Source organism: Erythrolamprus reginae, chromosome 2 (genome assembly GCF_031021105.1).
Source record: "Erythrolamprus reginae isolate rEryReg1 chromosome 2, rEryReg1.hap1, whole genome shotgun sequence".
Taxonomy (NCBI): domain Eukaryota; kingdom Metazoa; phylum Chordata; class Lepidosauria; order Squamata; family Dipsadidae; genus Erythrolamprus; species Erythrolamprus reginae.
This window is the reverse complement of record NC_091951.1, coordinates 972,503-993,437: the sequence shown is the minus strand read 5'-3', so window position 1 is coordinate 993,437 and position 20,935 is coordinate 972,503. Positions and strand designations below refer to the sequence as shown.

At 46.0% G+C, this 20,935-nt stretch overlaps 2 protein-coding genes across 2 annotated transcripts in view; both read right to left on the bottom strand.

The window, feature by feature from the left end:
- The window catches only part of LOC139158412 (zinc finger protein 208-like), a 56,953-nt gene that overhangs the window by 3,253 nt on the left and 32,765 nt on the right, over window positions 1-20,935 (bottom strand). The window contains exons 11-13 of the mRNA XM_070735720.1: window positions 16,453-16,582; window positions 13,293-15,028; window positions 22-32 (exon numbers count right to left, since the gene is read on the bottom strand). Of these exons, the coding sequence (XP_070591821.1) occupies window positions 22-32; window positions 13,293-15,028; window positions 16,453-16,582 (1,877 nt within the window). The remainder of the gene's footprint in view (window positions 1-21; window positions 33-13,292; window positions 15,029-16,452; window positions 16,583-20,935) is intronic.
- LOC139163167 (uncharacterized) lies at window positions 2,629-7,382 on the bottom strand. Its single transcript, XM_070744132.1, has 6 exons — window positions 7,221-7,382; window positions 6,201-6,282; window positions 5,487-5,619; window positions 4,360-4,599; window positions 2,974-3,662; window positions 2,629-2,863 (listed from the first exon to the last, which is right to left on the bottom strand). Exons 1-6 carry the CDS (start codon window positions 7,380-7,382, stop codon window positions 2,736-2,738), a joined length of 1,434 nt encoding a protein of 477 aa, XP_070600233.1. The 3' UTR covers window positions 2,629-2,735.

The following is a 20,935-nucleotide window of genomic DNA, read 5'->3' as shown; positions in this document are numbered from 1 at the left end:
CATTCTTCCTCAGAGAAAGACACAGCCACCTCCTTGAAGGACAAAGGACTCTCCTGAACACAGAAAAAAACCCAGAGCAGGAGAATTTGCAAGATCTTTTCATGGCCATCAAAGATTTAGACAAGAGGATAAAAGGGGAACTGGTCAAATTTGCAGACAAGACCAAATTGTCAGGAATAACGAAACTCCAGAATATTAACTTGAGATATAGAAGGATCGACAGATTGGGTCCCATCGAACAAAATGAAATCAACACTTCAACATTTCATTTGCCGATGACTCTAAAGTGTGCAATAGGGTCGATATTCCTGGAGGCGTCTGTAATATGGTAAATGATTTAGCTTTACTAGATAAATGGTCAAAGCAATGGAAACTGCATTTTAATGTTTCCAAATGTAAAATAATGCACTTGGGGAAAAGGAATCCTCAATCTGAGTATTGTATTGGAAGTTCTGTGTTAGCAAAAACTTCAGAAGAGAAGGATTTAGGGGTAGTGATTTCTGACAGTCTCAAAATGGTGAGCAGTGTGGTTGGGCAGTAGGAAAAGCAAGTAGGATGCTTGGCTACATAGCTAGAGGTATAACAAGCAGGAAGAGGGAGATTATGATCCCGCTATATAGAGCGCTGGTGAGACCACATTTGGAATACTGTGTTCAGTTCTGGAGACCTCACGTAGAAAAAGATATTGACAAAATTGAACGGGTCCAAAGACGGGCTACAAGAATGGTGGAAGGTCTTAAGCATAAAACGTATCAGGAAAGACTCAATGAACTCAATCTGTATAGTCTGGAGGACAGAAGGAAAAGGGGGGACATGATCGAAACATTTAAATATGGCAAAGGGTTAAATAAGGTTCAAGGGGGAAGTGCTTTTAATAATAAGGTGACCATAAGAACAAGGGGACACAATCTGAAGTTAGTTGGGGGAAAGATAAGAAGCAACGGGAGAAAATATTATTTTACTGAAAGAGTAGTAGATCCTTGGAACAAACGTCCAGCAGACGTGGTTCGTAAATCCACAGTAACTGAATTTAAACATGCCTGGGATAAATATAAATCCATCTTAAGATAAAATACAAAAAATAGTATACAGCCAGATACAATCCAGGTACAAAAAGAACATGAGGGAATATGGAAGAAGCACAACGTCAAGTATATTAGAGAAACTTTTAACTGGCCCTGAAAGTAAAATCATTTCCAAACTATATACTTACTTGCTACAATATGAAAGACACGCAGATGTAGTAAAAGCACCTATGGTGACATGGGCACAGAACATTGGTTATAATATTCACTTGGCCGACTGGGAACAAATATGGAATTGAAATTTAAAAATATCCAAATCAGTATCTTATAAGGAAAATGACTATAAAATGTGTTATCGATGGTATTTGGCACCCACCCAATTAGCTAAAATATATCCAAAATTGAGCCCCAATTGTTGGCAGTATAAAAAAAATAATAATGGCATCTTCTTCCATATGTGGTGGTCAAGCTCTGAGACAAAAAAATCCTGGACGAAAATCCACACATGGTTACAAGAGATCACACAAATAAAGATAGAATTCTTGCAGGAATTATTCTTATTGGGAATATTTAAAAAGAAATACACTAAAGCAAAATAATACTTAATACAGTGTTCCCTCTATTTGGGGTTACGTTCCAAGACCTCCCGCGAAAGTCAATTTTCCGTGAAGTAGTGGTGCGGAAGTAAAACACCATCTGCGCATGCGCACCCTTTTTCCAAGGCCGCACAAGGGCTTGAAGTTGGGGGCGGGGAGCGATGAAAGTGCGGAGGCCGGCAAAGATTGTTTTGAATGTCGGCTGCCCCCGCCCCCCCAGCGCCTCCGGCCCCCTCGCCGCTGCCGCCCGCCCGCCCGATCCACCCCTCTCACCGGCTTTCTTCAGACACGGGTCCTCCTGCAGCAGCGCTGGCAGCTATGGCTTCTCATTCTCCTCATTCGGCCGGTAGCCGCTCTGAGTGCTTTGAGAATGCCTGCCTCGCCCCTCTCACAGTCCCTTAGCTGAGACCATTTTCATCCCAGCTATCAGTGAGGGGGCTGCAGGAGAGGTGGGGGCAGGCGTTCTCACAGAGAGGGAGAGGGAGAAAGAGAGAGAGAAAGAGGGGGGAGTGGAAGGTAGAGAGAGAGAGAAAAATGATAGAAAAAGGGAGAAAAAAGAGAAATGAGAAAATGATTGAAGCAGAGAATGACAGGAAAGAAAGAGAAAGAGAGAGAGAAGTGACTCTTGGTGATGACGTATGACGTCATCAGGTGGGAAAAACCGTGGTATAGAAAAAAAAACCGCGGAGTATTTTTTAATTAATATTTTTTGAAAAACCGTCATATAGCCGTTTCGCGAAGTTTGAACCCGCGAAAATCGAGGGATCACTGTATTACATATCACGACTGCAGCCAGAATGACGTTCGCCCAATATTGGGAAAATACAGAACCACCACCACCCCGAAAAAGTAGTAATGAACAAAATATATAATTGTTCCAAAATGGACAAACAGATGATGGAATTAAGGGGCCAAAAGGTTTCTGAGAACTACGAAATATGGGCACAATGGCACAGGTGGATTGAGTGAAGAAAGAGAAATAAAAACAACACAAAAGACACATAAAAGGGAGGAAAACGTGAACCTGCTATTTTGCTCTCCATGTTGTGGAAGGACACAAAAATAGTCCTGGCCAAACAGGGGGGGGGGGGAATAGAAGGGGAGAGAGGGCTCTTCAAATTGGCTTCACTTCCTGAAGGGAGAAAACAAATCTCAGATCTTTTCTCTTTCTTACTTGATGTGGAAGTTCAACCGCTGTTTGACGTCCTTCATAAAAACCAGAGAGCTTCATTCTTTCTTTCTCTGTAAAGAATAATTTCACAATGCATCATGAACAAAAGAGGAGGAGGTCTTCTATAGAAGAGGAGAGAGCAAAGGTGAGACAGGTGGGCCATCAGAGCATCTCCCATTACCTTCCGAGGTCTCCTGGTTTGGATCTTCCCAAGGGATCCTCCAGAAAAATGGCTCATGAGCGGGATCTGGTGGATTCTTCTTCCCCTCCATATCATTGGTTTCCTTCTGCTCCTCCGCCTGACTAAGGAGGAGGCCTTCCGCCAGGGCCACCGCCTGGGAGCTGGTCTCTGCTCCACACTCCCGCACCCAGCCCTCCATCTCTGGGGGAAGAAGGGACAGGAGATGCTCCAGAACCACCAGGTCCAGCATCTGGGCTTTGGTGTGTTTCTCTGGCCTCAGCCATCGCCTGCACAAACCGTGGAGTCGGCTGCAAAGTCCTCGGGGACCCTCAGCCTCCTGGTATTGGATGGAGTTCCAGGGCTGAACTTCCGAAGGGAGGATGAAGTCTTCCTCCAGGATCTTCTGCCAGGGTCTTGTCCAGATCTTCCCCCCCTTCCCACGCTGAGCGGCTTCCGGGCCTTTTCCGCTTCCCCCCTTGGCAACAGGTGGGGTCTCCATCCTTTCTCTGTCCTGCAGAGCAACTCCAAAGGGGTCCAAGGACTCTTGTGGGTCTCCAGACGCCTTTTCCTTCACGGGACCATTTCTGGGAACACAGGACGGATCCCTCCAGGTGATCCCGCTCTTTTCTTCTTCCCCCAGGAGAAAATGGGGCCTTGCAAAGACCCCAAATGACTTCCGGTTTCTGTCTCTGAGGTGGAAGGAAAAACAAAGGCCCAGAATGAGAAAGTGGAGTTCAGCCCCTGAGCGACCTTCACCCAACCTGCCCGGAGCCCCAAGAGGCTCATCCCAGAGCAGGGCCCAGGTCCCCTGAGCAGGGCCGGGACCATATTATTTCTTATGTTTGTATGTATGTTTGGTTTTACAAATAAGGGTTTTTTAGCTGTTTTAGTATTGGATTTACATTCTGTTTTGTATCACTGTTGTTAGCATACAAATCCAATCAATCAATCAATCAATCAAACAAATTAAATAAATAAATTAAATGAATTAAATAAATAAATAAAATAAATAAAATAAACAAATAAAATAAATAAAACACATTAAATAAATAAATTAAATGAATAAAATAAATAAATAAAAAAATAAAAAATAAAATAAATAAAATAAATAAAACAAATTAAATAAATTAAATAAAAAAATAAATTAAATAAAAAAATAAAAAAATAAATAAAATCAATAAAAAAATAAAATAAAAAAATAAAATAAAATAAATAAAATAAGCCTGGGGCGAATCCCGCCTCCTCCTCTAAGACCCCCCCTTCCTCCCCCCACTTGGGCCCTTCCCTGAATCGCCCCCCTTCCCGGCATCCCCGCTTCTTCCGCTTCCCCCTGCAGGGGGAGGGCCGCTGGGGAGCATGGGCCTTGGGAAGAGCCCCCACTCTCACCTCGGGCGCCTCTGGCTGTCCTTCCACCCCCTCCCGCAGGCTCCCGCTCTCAGGTGGAGCCCCACGGGATAAGGAGAGCGAGTGTGGCTTCCTAGACTGGCAAGGGACAGTGATGTCACTTCCTTCGCAAGACTCCTCAGAAAAGCCCCTTGTGACGTTTCCCCCCCCCGGTGGGTCCAATCCCGCTGTCTTCCCTTCCCTTGGCAGAGGGCGCCCCCTGGCGGATTGGGGGTGAAATGCCTGGGTGCCAGAAAGGGCGGGAAAGAGGAGCTGGCAGGAGGGGGCGAGGATGATGGGCTTGGGAGTAGGAGGAGAAAGGCTTCGGAGTCTCTATTGACCCAAAAGCAGGGAAGGAGGTTGTGGTCTTTCTTCTGTGGCCTTTCTAGAGCGGTTTCATTCTTTCTTCCATCTCCTGCCCCTCCGTCTCTTTCCTTCAGCCTCTTCTTTGTCTAGAGGAGAGAATGGGATGGAAGGCACAAGGGCAGAAGAGGGGAGGAATCTTGGTGGTTTGGAAGGGGATTTCAATGGGGGTCTATGGTTTTATTTGTGTAGGCCACCCAGAGCCCCTCAGGAGTTGAATAAATTGAATTAAAATAAATGAATAATTTTAGCCTCCATCTTTGTTGCTCTTCTCTGCCTTTTTTGTAGTCTCCAGAGCTTATTCGTTTATTTAGTGGACAAAACAGAAGGGAAAATAGAAGCCAGACATTGAGGGCAGGAGAAAGGGAGGGAGAAGGAGGCCTGAGAGGGAGAAGAGAAAAAAGGAGAAAAGGACGTTGACTTCTTTTTAGCCCAGTGCAAGATCAATGTTAAAAACCATCCCAGCCGGACAATTCAATCTAAGGGACAAAAGGAAAGTCATCTTAGCTCTCTTTCTTTTGGATCCTTCAAATGTGAAGATACTGAATTTAATGGCTGGAGAAGGAAACTCCCCATTGGGAGGGAGGGAGGGCCGGCTCCTGCCTGAGGGAATCTGTGCTCTGATTGGTTGCTGAGGGTGGAAAGGGGGCGTTTCCCCTTTCTCCTTTTTTTCCTGGAGGCTGTTTGTGATTTACCTCAGGATGTTCCTGACTCTCTTCTCTGCTGCGAATGTTCAATACATTTACAGGATGTTGATATAAAACTACACGTTTGTGGCCGTGTCTCCCTCTTCCTTTGGACAGCAGCTGCCTATTTCCTCCACATTGACCTCTTCAGTTGCATCTTCCAGTCGTGGGTTTCCATGTTCTCCTGATAGTGTTGGAAGCAAAATCAGGTCCACTTCCAAGAAGGGAATAAAATGGAGGCTGCTGAAGAACAGAGCTGGAAGGGAACTTGGGTCAGGGCAGCACTTGAGGAAGCTGACCCAACCCAGCCAGCCAGGCACAGACCAATAGATAAGAAGCCGAAGTCTTTGAATGAACACATTGCAGCAGGAGTTCTTAAGAAAATATATTTACGTCTTCTTAGCAAAAATGACTTCTCTATTTACAATATTACTTATACTCTATCTCACTGTACATAAGCCACACTACAACTTGTTATTTATAATATAACTTTATTTGCATTTTATTCTGAATAATTCTATTTTTCATTTAGTATTATTTTCTGTATATATATTTTGATTGTTATTAAAATGCATCCGTTTTCTTTGATGTCGGGTACTAAGCATTGTGAAAATTATAGAAGGGGTACACATATGTCAAAGGTTTTGGAAACACTGATTTAGGGTATAAATAAAGTACCGTATGTCCATCACCATCTATATCCGTGATATCACAGGTAGCACATGAAGCCCTTTTAGTGAGGACGCAAACTCAAGTGAGCGCCAGCCAGATGATTTACGGGCCTTCTGAGCTCACTGGGAGTGGGGAAACCGCCTGTTTTCAGCTTCTGGATGGGGTGGGGGAGGCTCTTCCCAAGCTCCAGAGCTTTTCTAGGAGCCTGGGGAGAGCAAAACATGGGCAGGCCATTATGTTCTGGGAGTGGGGTAAGGGGTTATTGCACATATTTTAGACTTTAATATTAGCTTTGCTATTGTATATTGTTTTATCACTGCTGTAAGCCGCCCCGAGTCTGCGGAGAGGGGCGGCATACAAATATACAGTGATCCCCCGGTTATTGCGTCCCCGACCATTGCGAACAGGGTAATTTGCGATTTTTGAACCCGGAAGTCAAAACACCATCTGCGCATGCGTGCCCTTTTTTTCTATGGGCACGCATGCGTAGATGGCGCCGGGCAGATCAGCTGCTGGGCGGCTTCCCTGGGTCTTCCCCCTCTTGCTGGCGGGAGGGCGAAGCCCTCCCCAGCACCCCGCTCGCCCGCCCTTCGCCCTTCGCCCGGGAAGTTCGCCAGGAGTCAGCGGAGAACGGCACGCCTGTTTTAAAACGATCGGAGCCGGCCGGCTCCGATCGTTTTAAAACAGGCGCGCTGTTCTCCGCTGACTCCTGGCGAACCTCCCCGCTTTAGGAGTCAGCGGAGAACGGCGCGCCTGTTTTAAAACGATCGGAGCCGGCCTGGGGGATCGGAGCCGGCCTGGGGGGATCGGAGCCGGCCTGGGGGGGCTTTCCCTTTCAGGGCGGGCGAGCGGCAGGCGCGGCAGCAGCGAGGAGTTTGCGTGGGCGGCGGGGAAACCCCAATCTTCGGCTCCTCGCTGCTGGGAAGTAAAAACACCATCTGCGCATGCGCAGATGGTGTTTTTACTTCCACAGCGCTACTTCGCGAAAACCCGCTCGTTGCGGGGGGTCCTGGAACGGAACCCTCGCAACGAGCGGGGGATCACTGTAATAATAATAATAATAATAACAACAACAACTAGTCAAGCACTACTACCACAGCAACCACACCTATGCAAATGTGTCATACATTTTTATATATTTACCAGCCAATCAAGGGGCAGCTGAGAAATGAGCTGGATGAACAAAGGAATTTTGGGCCGTTTCTGTGACGTCCAGTTATTCAGAGGAGTCCTTTGTCCAGCCTTTCTCACGGGTCCTTGCCCCTTGCAAGCGCCACGGCCATTTGGGCCGCCGATGGCAGCCATAATCCACTTCTTCTTCCCGTTAAGCCAAGCCAGGCGTCACTTTGCCTGCGGCTGTTACCCGGCAGCCTCCTTCTGGGGCGGGGGGAACCCCAGAGATGGGGTGTTGTTGCTTTTTATTCCTCGGTTTCTTTTGGGGTGTGGAGAAGTGAAGGCTTTGGTGGGATCTGCCTTCTGTTCCTCCGGGAGTTTGAGTTGGAAAGGAACAAGAAGGTGCCATTGGGTTTGGGGTGGCTGAGTCTTCCACAGCTGAAATGGGCAGATTTCTCGGGGAAAGCTCCACATCTGGTCTTCTATACAGGGTTAATTGATTGCAACATCTCACTTTATATCTTTCTCTACCTATTCTTCTATTGCTTGTGATTGTGGCAAGATAACAGATGAACAGCGTTGGAAAATGAAGTTCTCCACGGAAAGGAGTGGGAAGAGGAGGAGAAGTGGCCAGACTTTAATTTGGGGTTTCCATTTGGGGCTGCTTTGAAGGGGAAAGGAGGATCCCCTGACCCACAGAAAGAAAGGGGCAAAAAATCGGGAGGGGCCGGTTCCTCCAGACGTTCCAAGCAAGGGAGACGTATATTTTGAGGAGGGTAATCAGCTTTTTCTGTCCTGAAGGGAAGCAGCCCTCTCCCTGGTCTGGCTGGGTTTTCTGGGACTCCCCACACATTGAGTGGGTGGGTGTGTATGTGACCCACAAGTCCTCACTGGCTGCGGGATTACCCCTCCCCCACCCTTATCATCCAGGGCAGCATCTCTTCCTACAGCAGAATCTTCCCATTCAATGAGCACACGTCTGTTTGTGTGTGTGTGTGTGTGTGTGTGTGTGTGTGTGTGTCTCCAGTCCCAGAAGAGGAATAGGGTTGTTGAAGGGAGGAATGGATTTTCTCCTCTTTTTGAGATGGGAGTCGCCAGAAAGTGTTGCAGGACCAATGGGAAGTCTCCTTGCTCTAGCGTCATCAGTCTCTGGGCCGAGCCCTTTGTGACATCATCTGAAGCAGGAGGGAGAGTTCGGGGAGAGAAGGAAACTGAAAGTGGCTGGGGTGGCCGCCGCTCAAGGGGAATTCAGGGCAGAGCCAGAAGGTACCGTCTGTTTAATAATAATAATAATAATAATAATAATAATAATAATACAACAACAATAACAATAATAATAGGATCTGACTGAATTCTGAAGCATAACACACCAGACATCCTGATTGTGGAGAAAAAGAAAGTATGGATCATCGACATCCCAATCCCAGGAGACAGCAGAATTGAGGAGAAGCAGCTAGAGAAATTAGTGAAATACAGTGGTACCTCATGATACGAACCCCTCGCCATACTAACAACCCGAGATACGAACCTGGGGTTTGGATATTATTTGCCTCTTCTTACGAACGTTTTCCGTCTCACGAACCCGTTCCCGCCTCCCGTCAGTCGCTTTTTGAAACAGCCGGGGGGGCTTCCAAGCGTCCTCCTAAACCCAAACGCCAAACCCAAACTTCAGGGTTCGGCATTCGGGAGGCCGCCAAGAAGCCCCCGGCTGTTTCAAAAGATGACAGCAGGGCGGCGGGGCTTCTCCGCGGTCTCCCAAACGCCGAACCCGGAAGTTCGGCAAAACTTCGGGTTTGGGAGTCCGCCGAGAAGCCCCGCTGCCTGGCTGTCACCTTTTGAAACAGTCAGGGGACTTCTCGGCGGCCTCCCGAACGCTGAACCCGGAAGTTCGGGTTTGGCGTTCGGGTTCAGGAGGATGCTGGGAAGCCCCCCAGCTGTTTCAAAAACCGACAGCCGGGCGGCGGGGCTTCTCGGCGGCCTCTTGAACTTTTGCCGAACTTCCGGGTTCGGCATTGGGAGAATGCTGAGAAGCGCCCGGCTGTTTCAACTGAAACAGCCGGGCGGCGGTGTTTTTTTTCCATTTTTTGTTGTTGTTGCATGGATTAATTCATTTTACATTGTTTCCTATGGGAAACAATGTTTAGTCTTACGAACTTTTCACTTTACGAACCTCCCTTGGGAACCAATTAGGTTCGTAACACGAGGTATTACTGTAGAAAGATCTAAAAAATGGGCTGCAATGACTCTGGCATAAGCCAGTGAAAGTGGTCCCAGTGGTACTTGGCACGCTGGGCGCAGGGCCAAAGGATCTCAGCAGACATTTGAAAACCATCGGAATTGACAAAATCTCCACCTGTCAATTGCAAATGGCCGCTTTACTGGGATCGGCACACATAATTCGGCACTACATCACGCAGTCCTAGGTGCTTGGGAAGCACCCGACTGGTGATGAAATACGAAATGCAGCATAGTGATCTCGATTGCTGGGTTGTATTGACATTAATAATCATAATAATGATAATAATAATAAGAACAACAAGTGTTAGAAGAGACTTTGGAGGTCTTCTAGTCCAACCCCCTGCCTAGGCAGGAATCCCTAAACTACTTCAGATAGATGGTTTTCCAACATCTGCTTAAAATAATATTAATAATAATAATAATAACAATAATAATAATTTACTAGATTTGTATGCCACTCCTCTCCGCAGACTCGGGGCAGCTCATAACAACATTAATAAAAATATAACAATGTAACGAATCTAATGTGTAAAAAACATCTAAAAAGCCCATCATTAAAACCATACAACACAAGGATACCATACATAAAACTATATAAACTGGGGGAGGTATCTCAATTCCTACATGCCTGGCGATTCAGGTGGGTCTTAAGTCGCTTGGATCCGGGCTGATCTCAACTCCAATTGTATAGCAGTATCGGCTGATAATGAGTCACTCGAGGTGACTGGGGCTAAACGTCTTTGTCTATCAGTCTGGGAGGAGTTTGACTTGGTGACACCTGATGAAGTGGACAAGACCATTGGAGCTGTAAGTTCCCCCACCTGTCCACAGAATCCATGTCCCTCTTGGTTGGTTTTGGCCAGCCGACGAGTGACACGGAGCTGGGCCCAGGAGATTGTCAATGCTTCCTTGGGGAGGGGGTCCTTTCGGGCCCTTTATAAGGAGGCACTTGTGCGCCGCCTCCTCAAGAAGTATTCTCTAGACTCAGCCGTGTTTATGGGGAAGGTTGTTGAGAAGGTGGTGGCGCTCCAACTCCAGCGGTCCTTGGAAGAAGTCGATTATCTAGGTCTTTAACAGTCTGGATTCAGGCCCAGTTACAGCACGGAAACTGCTTTGGTCGCGTTGATGGATGATCTCTGGCAGGCCTGGGACAGGGGCTTGTCCTCTGTCCTGGTGCTTCTTGATCTCTCAGCAGCTTTCGATACCATCCACCATGGTATCCTTCTGCGCCGGCTGGAGGGGTTGGGAGTAGGAGGCACTGTTCTTCAGTGGTTCTCCTTCTACCTCTCCGGTCGGTCGCACTCGGTATTCGTGGGGGGTCAGAGGTCGACTTCTAGGTCTCTCCCTTTTGGGGTGCCTCAGGGGTCGGTCCTCTTCCCCCTGCTATTTAATATCTACATAAAATTCCTGGGTGTCATCATCCAAGGGCATGGGATGAGGTATCATCAATACGCCGATGATACCCAGCTATACATCTCCACCCCATGTCCAGTCAACAAAGAAGTGGAAGTGATGTGCAGATGCCTGGAGGCTGTTGGGGCCTGGATGGGTGTCAACAAACTCAAACTCAACCCAAACAAGACGGAGTGGCTGTGGGTCTTGCCTCCCAAGAAGGACAATTCCATCTGTCCGTCCATTACCCTGGGAGGAGAACTATTGACCCCCTCAGAGAGGGTCCGCAACTTGGCCGTCCTCCTCGATCCACAGCTGACATTGGAACATCATCTTTCGGCTGTGTCGAGGGCGTTTGCCCATGTTTGCCTGGTGCACCAGTTGCGGCCCTATTTGGACAGGGAGTCATTGCTCAGTCACTCATGCCCTAATCACCTCAAGGTTCGATTACTGCAACACTCTCTACATGGGGCTACCTTTGAAAAATGTTCGGAAACTTCAGGTGGTGCAGAATGCAGCTGCAAGACCCATCATGGGGCTTCCTAGATTCGCCCTCGTTTCTGCAACACTCCGTGGCCTGCAATGCCTGCCGATCGCTTTCCAGTCACAATTCAAAGTGTTGGTAATGACCTATAAAGCCCTACATGGCATTGGGCCAGAATACATCCGGAAGCACCTTCTACCGCACGAATCCCGCAGCCGATAAGGTCCCACAGAGTTGGCCTTCTCCGGGTCCTGTTGACCAATGTCATTTGACGAACCCCAAGGGAAGAGCCTTCTCTGTGGCGGCCCCGGCCCTCTGGAATTAACTCCCCCCAGAGAATAGAACGACCGCCACCCTCGTTTTCGCAAATTACTCAAGACCCACCTTTGTCTCCAGGCATGGGGGAGTTAGGATATTCCTTCCCATAGGCCATTACAAGTTATGTATGTTATGTTTGTGTGTAAGTTTGGTTTTTATAATAAGGGTTTTAAGTTATTTTATTAAATAGGAATGTTACATGTTCTTTTTTATCATTGTTGTTAGGCGCCCCGAGTCTGTGGAGACGAGCGGCATACAAATCCAATAAATATATAAATAAATAAAATAAATTTATGAAAAAGGAGGGTGGGGGCAGTTCTTATCTATGGGGGGAGTTGATTCCAGAGGGCTGGGGCCGCCACAGAGAAGGCTCTTCCCCTTGGGCCCGCCAGACGACAGTGTTTAGTCGACAGGACCCGAAGAAGGCCAACTCTGTAGGACCTTATCGGCCGTTGGGATTCGTGTGGCAGAAGATGGTTCCAGAGGTATTCTGTTCCAATGCCATGTACGGCTTTATAGGTCATTACCAACACTTTGAATTGCAACCGGAAACTAATCGGCAGCCAGTGGAAAGATGTGGGCGAATGTAGATAACCCCACAATAACTCTCGCGGCTGCATTCTGCACGATCTGGAGTTTCTGAACACTTTTCAAAGGTAGCTCTATGTAGAGAGCGTTGCAGTAGTCGTACCTCGAGGTGATGAGGGCATGAGCACCTGTGATCTAAGGACTCCAGGCTACTTGTTGGGGAGAGCTGTTCTCCCTCCTCCTCGGCCTGACATTCCTCTTCCCCATCTGCCTGGTCCTCCTCCTCCTCCTGTTCCTCCCCTTCCCCCTCTGAGCATGGAGCCGGCAGAGTTCCAGCCAATCCCTGAGGAGCCTCAGACTGAATCACAACACGACCAATGGGAGATGTAGGAGGAGAACCACTGAAGAACAGGGCCTCACACTCCCAAGCCAGTGTTGGGGCATTCACAACTTCTTGGGACAAGCTGTTCCACTAATTAACTCTTCTGACTGTCAGGAAATTTCTCCTTAGTTCTAAGTTGCTTCCCTCCTTTCTGAGTTTCCACCCATTGCTTCTTATTCTACCCTCAGGTGCTTTGCAGAATAGGTGGACTCCTTCTCTGTGGCAACCTCTGAGATATTGGAACACTGCTATCATGTCTCCCCTGGTCCTCCCCAGTACGTTTACAAAATGAAAATCGGGACTGACTCTTTGAGCAAGAAATGCAAATTCTGGATGGGAAATCATATTTGAGCAACAAAATGGATGGAGCATTTTTAAATAACTGAAAATTGAAAACTTTCAATTCGACATTTTATTGAAAACGTCTTCAACTGCTATAGATTGCTTTTAATAGTTGATTCAGCCTTTTATATGCTGACTTTGTAAACTGCTCAGATATAAGTGGTAAAACACTGTGGAGTAGTATATAAATGTAAGTAGAATTGCTATAGCTATATAGTTTCTCCTGAGCATGGATCCTTTTATGAGAACATAGGTGACCATTCTGAGCAAAGATCTTTCCACACTCCATGGATTTATACGGCTTGTCCTATGTGTGGATCATCCTAGAGAAAGTAAGAGGGTTTTTTCATACTCCATGAATTTATACGGCTTTTCTCTTATGGATCTTTTCATGGGAAGTAAGATGACCACTTTGAGCAAAGGTCTTTCCACACTCCATGCATTTATGCGGCTTCTCCCCTGTGTGGATCCTTTTATGGGAAGTAAGATGACTTCTTTGAGCAAAAGTATTTCCACACTCCATGCATTTATACGGCTTCTCCCCTGTGTGGATCATCTTGTGGGAAGTAAGATGACTTCTTTGAGCAAAGGTCTTTCCACACTCCATGCATTTATACGGCTTCTCCCCTGTGTGGATCCTTTTATGGGAAATAAGATCACCTCTTTGAGCAAAGGTCTTTCCACACTCCATGCATTTATATGGCTTCTCCCCTGTGTGAATCATCTTGTGGGAAATAAGTTGACTTCTTTGAGCAAAGGTCTTTCCACACTCCATGCATTTATACGGCTTCTCCCCTGTGTGGATCCTTTTATGGGAAATAAGATCACCTCTTTGAGCAAAGGTCTTTCCACACTCCATGCATTTATATGGCTTCTCCCCTGTGTGAATCATCTTGTGGGAAATAAGTTGACTTCTTTGAGCAAAGGTCTTTCCACACTCCATGCATTTATACGGCTTCTCCCCTGTGTGGATCCTTGTATGGGAAATAAGATAACCACTTTGAGCAAAGGCCTTTCCACACTCCATGCATTTATACGGCTTCTCCCCTGTGTGGATCATATTGTGGGTAGTAAGATTACTTCTTTGAGCAAACGTCTTTCCACACTCCATGCATTTATATGGCCTCTCCCCTGTGTGGATCCTGTTATGGGAAATAAGTTCACTACTTCGAGCAAAGGCCTTTCCACACTCCATACATTTATACGGCTTCTCCCCTGTGTGGATCCTTTTATGGGAAATAAGACCACTTCTTTGAGCAAAGGTCTTTCCACACTCCATGCAATTATACGGCTTCTTTCCTGTGTGGATCCTTTTATGGGAAATAAGATCACTTCTTTGAGCAAAGGTCTTTCCACACTCCATGCATTTATACGGCTTATCCCCTGTGTGGATCCTTTTATGGGAAGTAAGATTACTTCTTTTAGCAAAGGCCTTTCCACACTCAATGCATTTATACGGCTTCTCCCCTGTGTGGATCCTTTCATGGGAAGTAAGATTACTTCTTTGAGCAAAGGTCTTTCCACACTCCATGCAATTATACGGCTTTTCCCCTGTGTGGATCCTTTTATGGGAAATAAGATCACATCTTCTTGCAAAGATCTTTCCACACTCCATGCATTTATACGGCTTCTCCCCCGTGTGAATCATCTTATGGCAAACAACATGACTTTTTTCACCAAATGTCTTTCCACACTCCATGCATTTATACGGCTTCTCCCCTGTATGGATCACATTGTGGGTAGTAAGATGACTTTTTCGAGCAAAGGTCTTTCCACATGGCTTATCTTTTGCGTGAATCACTTTTTCAGATGTAAAATAGTTATTTCCATGAAAATGAATGGATGTCCCATTGTAATTTTGTCCGTTGTGTCTTCTTATACCATCTTCTCCTTTGTTTTGGGTTAAAGAGTATTCATTTATTTGTACTTTAGCTTTGGTTAGCTTCACACTTTTCCCAATATATTTATTCCTTATTTCCTCTTTTTGGGCAAGAAAATCTTGAATCAGAGCGTCAGTGGAAGATGAGCTTTCCTGATTCCAGCTCTTTGACTGATTTCTCTCATGGCTTTCTAATTCCATTCGAATTCCAAACTTCTCATTTCCATCTTCAGCATTGATCAGTTGGAACAGTTCACAGGAATCTTGATCTTTACCTTCAAAACAAAAGGGAAATGAAAATGATAATAAGGTGAGAGAAAAAGGATAGAAAGTCAAGTGAAATTCCTTCAGAATTTCTCCAAAATGTCACTAGGTTGTATGTTTGCATGCTTGCACTGGTGTGACATAAACATGATGATTTTCTATATTCATGAGTCATGAGAGTGTCCAAAGCTTCCATTCTCCTAATGCTTTTCTGGAACCAGACAATGGTGGGAGGGGTGGGGGAATATGGAGGGCAGATGTTGCAGCCCCTCTGCTGTCATTCCTAAGTATGCACTATTGCCATGGGGCTGCAACACTCATAATTTCTGGACTGGATCCCACGTACTTCGGGGAGGGCTGCTCATAACCTGGAATGGTCACTAAGGGAACTGTCGTAACTCAAGGATGATCTGTACCCTAGGATGCTCTCAGTGACACTGCAGGAGGCTTTTGTTCTTGAATTGGATTGGGAGAATGCTCTTCCATGGGCTGAGGGTGAAAGTTCTGTCCCCACACAATTTTGGAGGTTTCATAGGACAAATGAAAATACACTCCCCTCACATGACCTCCCTAGGATACATAAAGACACACTTTGTTCTTTTCAGCCCCCACAAATACGTTCAAATAGAAATGTCAGATCGTGCAGAATGCGGCCGCGAGAGCCATCGTGGGGCTTCCTAGATTCGACATGTTTCTGCAACACTCCGCAGCCTGCACTGGCTGCCGATCGGTTTCCGGTCACAATTCAAAGTGTTGGTAATGACCTTTAAAGCCCTACATGGCATTGGGCCAGAATACATCCGGAACTGCCTTCTACCGCACGAATCCCAGCGGCCGATAAGGTCCCACAGAGTTGGCCTTCTCCGGGTCCCATCGACCAAACAATGTCGTTTGGCGGGCCCCAGGGGAAAAGCCTTCTCTGGGCAGCCCCAGCCCTCTGGAACCAACTCCCCCCAGAGATTAGAACGGCCCCCACCCTCGTCTTTCGCAAACTACTTAAGACCCACCTTTGTCGCCAGGCATGGGGGAGTTAAGTTAATCTTTCCCCCTAGGCCATTACAAGTTATGCATGGTATGTTTGTGTGTATGTTTGGTTTTTTATAATAACGGTTTTTTAGTTGTTTTTATTAATTGGATTGTTCATGTTGTTTTACCACTGTTGTTAGCCGCCTCGAGTCTGCGGAGAGAGGCGGCATACAAATCCAATTAATAATAATAATAATAATAATAATAATAATAATAATAATAATAATAAATGGAAACTACAGAGAAGAAATGCGCAGAAAACATCTAAGCAAAGAGACATTGACTCTTTCCTTCCTGGGAGCACCAGAAGGCCACATCCGTTCCTTCTCCCTCCCTGGAGACGATGTCTCAGAATAGTGTTGTTTTTTTTAATCTCTTGAACTCTGATTGGCGATTAGAAAACTCTTACCCAGAGAGACCACGTTCCTATGGTTTTCCAGCATGACTTCCGAATGCAGCTCTTTCTGATCAGGATCCAGCTGAGACCATTCCTCCTCAGAGAAAGACACAGCCACCTCCTCGAAAGACACAGGACTCTCCTGAACACAGAAGAAAGAACAGAACAGGAAAATTTGCAAGATCTTTTCATGGTCATCAATGATTTAGACAAGAGGATAAAAGGGGAAATGGTCAAATTTGCAGACAAGACCAAATTGTCAGGAATAATGAAACTCCAGAATATTAACTTGAGATATAGAAGGATGAACAAATTTTGGTCCCATCTAACAAAATGAAATCAACATTTCAACATTTCATTTGCCGATGACTCTAAAGTGTGCAATAGGGTTGATATTCCTGCAGGCGTCTGTAATATGGTAAATTTATTTATTTATTTATTTATTTATTTATTAGTTGGACTTGTATGCCGCCCCTCTCCGAAGACTCGGGGCGGCTCACAACAAGTAAAAACAGTCACAACAATCCAATTAATTAAAATATTTAACGATTTAAGAAAAACCCCATGTAATAGCAAACACACACACAAGCATACCATGTATAAATTAACATGCCCAGGGGAGATGTTTAGTTTCCCCATGCCTGACGGCAAAGGTGCGTCTTAAGGAGTTTTCGGAAGGCAGGAAGAGTAGGGGCAGTTCTAATCTCCGGGGGGAGTTGGTTCCAGAGAGCCGGCGCCGCCACAGAGAAGGCTCTTCCCCTGGGACCCGCCAACCGGCATTGTTTAGTTGGCGGGACCCGGAGAAGGCCCACTCTGTGGGACCTAATCGGTCGCTGGGATTCGTGCGGCAGGAGGCGGTCTCGGAGATATTCTGGTCCGATGCCATGAAGGGCTTTAAAGGTCATAACCAACACTTTGAATTGTGACCGGAAATTGATCGGCAGCCAATGCAGACTGCGGAGTGATGGTGAAACATGGGCGTACCTAGGTAAGCCCATGACTGCTCTCGCAGCTGCATTCTGCACGATCTGAAGTTTCCGAACACTTTTCAAAGGTAGCCCCATGTAGAGAGCATTACAGTAGTCGAACCTCGAGGTGATGAGGGCATGAGTGACTGTGAGCAATGAGTCCCGGTCCAGATAGGGCCGCAACTGGTGCACCAGGCGAACCTGGGCAAACGGCCCCCTCGCCACAGCTGAGAGATGGTTTTCTAATGTGAGCTGTGGATCGAGGAGGACGCCCAAGTTGCGGACCCTCTCTGAGGGGGTCAATAATTCCCCCCCCAGGGTAATGGACGGACAGATGGAATTGTCCTTGGGAGGCAAAACCCACAGCCACTCCGTCTTATCCGGGTTGAGTTTGAGTCTGTTGACACCCATCCAGGCCCCAACAGCCTCCAGGCACCGGCACATCACTTCCACCGCTTCGTTGACTGGGCATGGGGTGGAGATGTAAAGCTGGGTATCATCGGCATATTGATGATACCTCACCCCATGCCCTTGGATGATCTCACCCAGCGGTTTCATGTAGATGTTAAATAGCAAGGGGGAGAGGACCGACCCCTGAGGCACCCCACAAGGGAGAGACCTCGGAGCCGACCTCTGACCCCCCACTAACACCGACTGCGACCGGCCAGAGAGGTAGGAGGAGAACCACTGAAGAACAGTGCCTCCCACCCCCAGCCCCTCCAACCGGTGCAGAAGGATACCATGGTCGAGGGTATCGAAAGCCGCTGAGAGATCGAGGAGCACCAGGACAGAGGATAAACCCCTGTCCCGGGCCCGCCAGAGATCATCAGAGATTTAGCTTTACTAGATAAATGGTCAAAGCAATGGAAACTGCAGTTTAATGTTTCCGAATGTAAAATAATGCACTTGGGGAAAAGGAATCCTCAATCTGAGTATTGTATTGGAACTTCTGTGTTAGCAAAAACTTCAGACGAGAAGTATTTAGGGGTAGTGATTTCTGACAGTCTCAAAATGGGTGAGCAGTGCGGTCAGGCAGTAGGGAAAGCAAGTAGGATGCTTGGCTGCATAACTAGAGGTATAACAAGCAGGAAGAGGGAGATTGTGATCCCCTTATATAGAGCACTGGTTAGACCACATTTGGAATAATACTGTGTTCAGTTCTGGAGACCTTACCTACAAAAAGATATTGACAAAATTGAAGGGGTCCAAAGACGGGCTACAAGAATGGTGGAAGGTCTTAAGCATAAAACGTATCAGGAAAGACTTCATGAACTCAATCTGTATAGTCTGGACTGGAGGACAGAAGGAAAAGGGGGACATGATCGAAACATTTAAATATATTAAAGGGTTAAATAAGGTTCAGGAGGAAGTGCTTTTAATAAGAAGGTGAACATAAGAACAAGGGGACACAATCTGAAGTTAGTTGGGGGAAAGATCAAAAGCAACATGAGAAAATATTATTTGACTGAAAGAGTAGTAGATCCTTGGAACAAACGTCCAGCAGACGTGGTTGGCAATTACACAGAGTGGGCCTCCTCCGGGTCCCGTCAACTAAACAATGTCGGTTGGCGGGCCCCAGGGGAAGAGCCTTCTCTGTGGCGGCACCGGCTCTCTGGAACCAACTCCTCCCGGAGATCAGAACTGCCCCTACTCTTCCTGCCTTCCGTAAACTCCTCAAAACCCACCTTTGCCGTCAGGCATGGGGAAATTAAACATCTCCCCCTGGGCACGTTTAATTTATACATGGTATGCTTGTGTGTGTGTCTGTTAGTATATGGGGTTTTTTAAATCTTTAAATATTTTAATTAATTGGATTATTTATGATTTGTTTTCACTTGTTGTGAGCCGCCCCGAGTCTTCGGAGAGGGGCGGCATACAAATCCAAATAATAAATAAATAAATAAATAAATAAACTGAATTTAAACATGCCTGGGATAAACATAGATCCATCCTAAGATCAAATACAAAAAATAGTATACAGCCAGATACAATCCAGGTACTAAAAGAACATGAGGGAATATCAAGTATATTAGAGAAACTTTTAACTGGCCCTGAAAGTAAAATCATTTCCAAACTATATACTTACTTGCTACAATATGAAAGACACGCAGATGTAGTAAAAGCACCTATGGTGACATGGGCACAGAACATTGGTTATAATATTCACTTGGCAGACTGGGAACAAATACGGAATTGAAATTTAAAAATATCCAAATCAGTATCTTATAAGGAAAATGACTATAAAATGTGTTATCGATGGTATTTGGCACCCACCCAATTAGCTAAAATATATCCAAAATTGAGCCCCAATTGTTGGCAGTATAAAAATAATAACAATGGCATCTTCTTCCATATGTGGTGGTCATGCTCTGAGACAAAAAAATCCTGGACGAAAATCCACACATGGTTACAAGAGATCACACAAATAGAGATAGAATTCTGGCAGGAATTATTCTTATTGGGAATATTTAAAAGGAAATATACTAAAGGAAAAAAATACTTAATATTACATATCACGACTGCAGCCAGAATGACTTTCGCCCAATATTGGAAAAATACAGAACCACCACCACCCCAAAAAAGTAGTAATGGACAAAATATATAATTGTTCCAAAATGGACAAACAGATGATGGAATTAAGGCAGGGGTCCCCAAACATTTTACACAGGGGGCCGGTTCACTGTCCCTCAGACTGTTCGAGGGCCAGACTATAAAAACCCCCTATGAAAATGTAAAATACCAATAGAAAAATAATGCATCAATTAATATATTTCCATAAATTATACTTTTCAGTACATTGCATAAACCCCTTGTTTATCATATATATCTTCCATTAATTTTACCTATGTAATTCTATAGTTCTAAAATTCTAGTCCAATTTTACAAATTACTACATCCTAATATTAAACAACACTTAAATATATCTTTTACCAATATTCCATAGTCAATCCATATTTAATAATCAATCATCCATCCTAAAATTTCTACCACTGTTCTCATTTCTGGGTCCCTCTCCTGTCTCTCCCCCTTTTCTCTCTCATTTGTTTCTCATTTCTCCCTCTTCCTTCCCTTTTCTCATTCTTTCTCTCTCACTTCTCTCTTTTTCCATCCCTGTCTCCTCCCCCCTTGTGTGTGTCGGTGTGTGTGAACTCTTGAACCATTTACAAAAACAGGTGAGGGCTGATTTCCCCCCCTGTTATTACTTGGGTGCTTTTTACCATATGCTTAAACCAAGAGTCACTTCTCTCTCTCTCTTTCCCTTCCTTCCTTCCCTCCCTCCCTTTCTCTCTCCCTCTTTCTTCCCTCCTCTCTTTCTCTCTCTCTCTTCCTCCCTCCCTCCCTTTTTCCACACAGCAGAGCTGTTCGCTTTCCCTCTCAGCAGGAAGGAGCAAAGGCGCATCTCTCTTGCCTCTGGCTCACAAGGGGTTCTGATATCGCCGTGTCTGACCACCAGGGGGGCCCTCCGCAGGCGGCGCTGCCCTGGCGGCTCGTTAGCTTCCAAGGGGAACTGAGCATGCGCGTCCACC

What these genes read in the sequence shown, in the direction of transcription:
- LOC139163167 (XM_070744132.1), bottom strand. Translation starts at nt 7,382, where the DNA reads ATGGCTGCCATCGGCGGCCCAAATGGCCGTGGCGCTTGCAAGGGGCAA. An exon ending in AGGCGGTTTCCCCACTCCCA is followed by an intron (nt 5,620 to 6,200) that starts GTGAGCTCAGAA and finishes CCTTCTTGGAAG; the next exon opens with TGGACCTGATTTTGCTTCCA. An exon ending in GGAGACACGGCCACAAACGT is followed by an intron (nt 4,600 to 5,486) that starts GTAGTTTTATAT and finishes TCTGGCACCCAG; the next exon opens with GCATTTCACCCCCAATCCGC.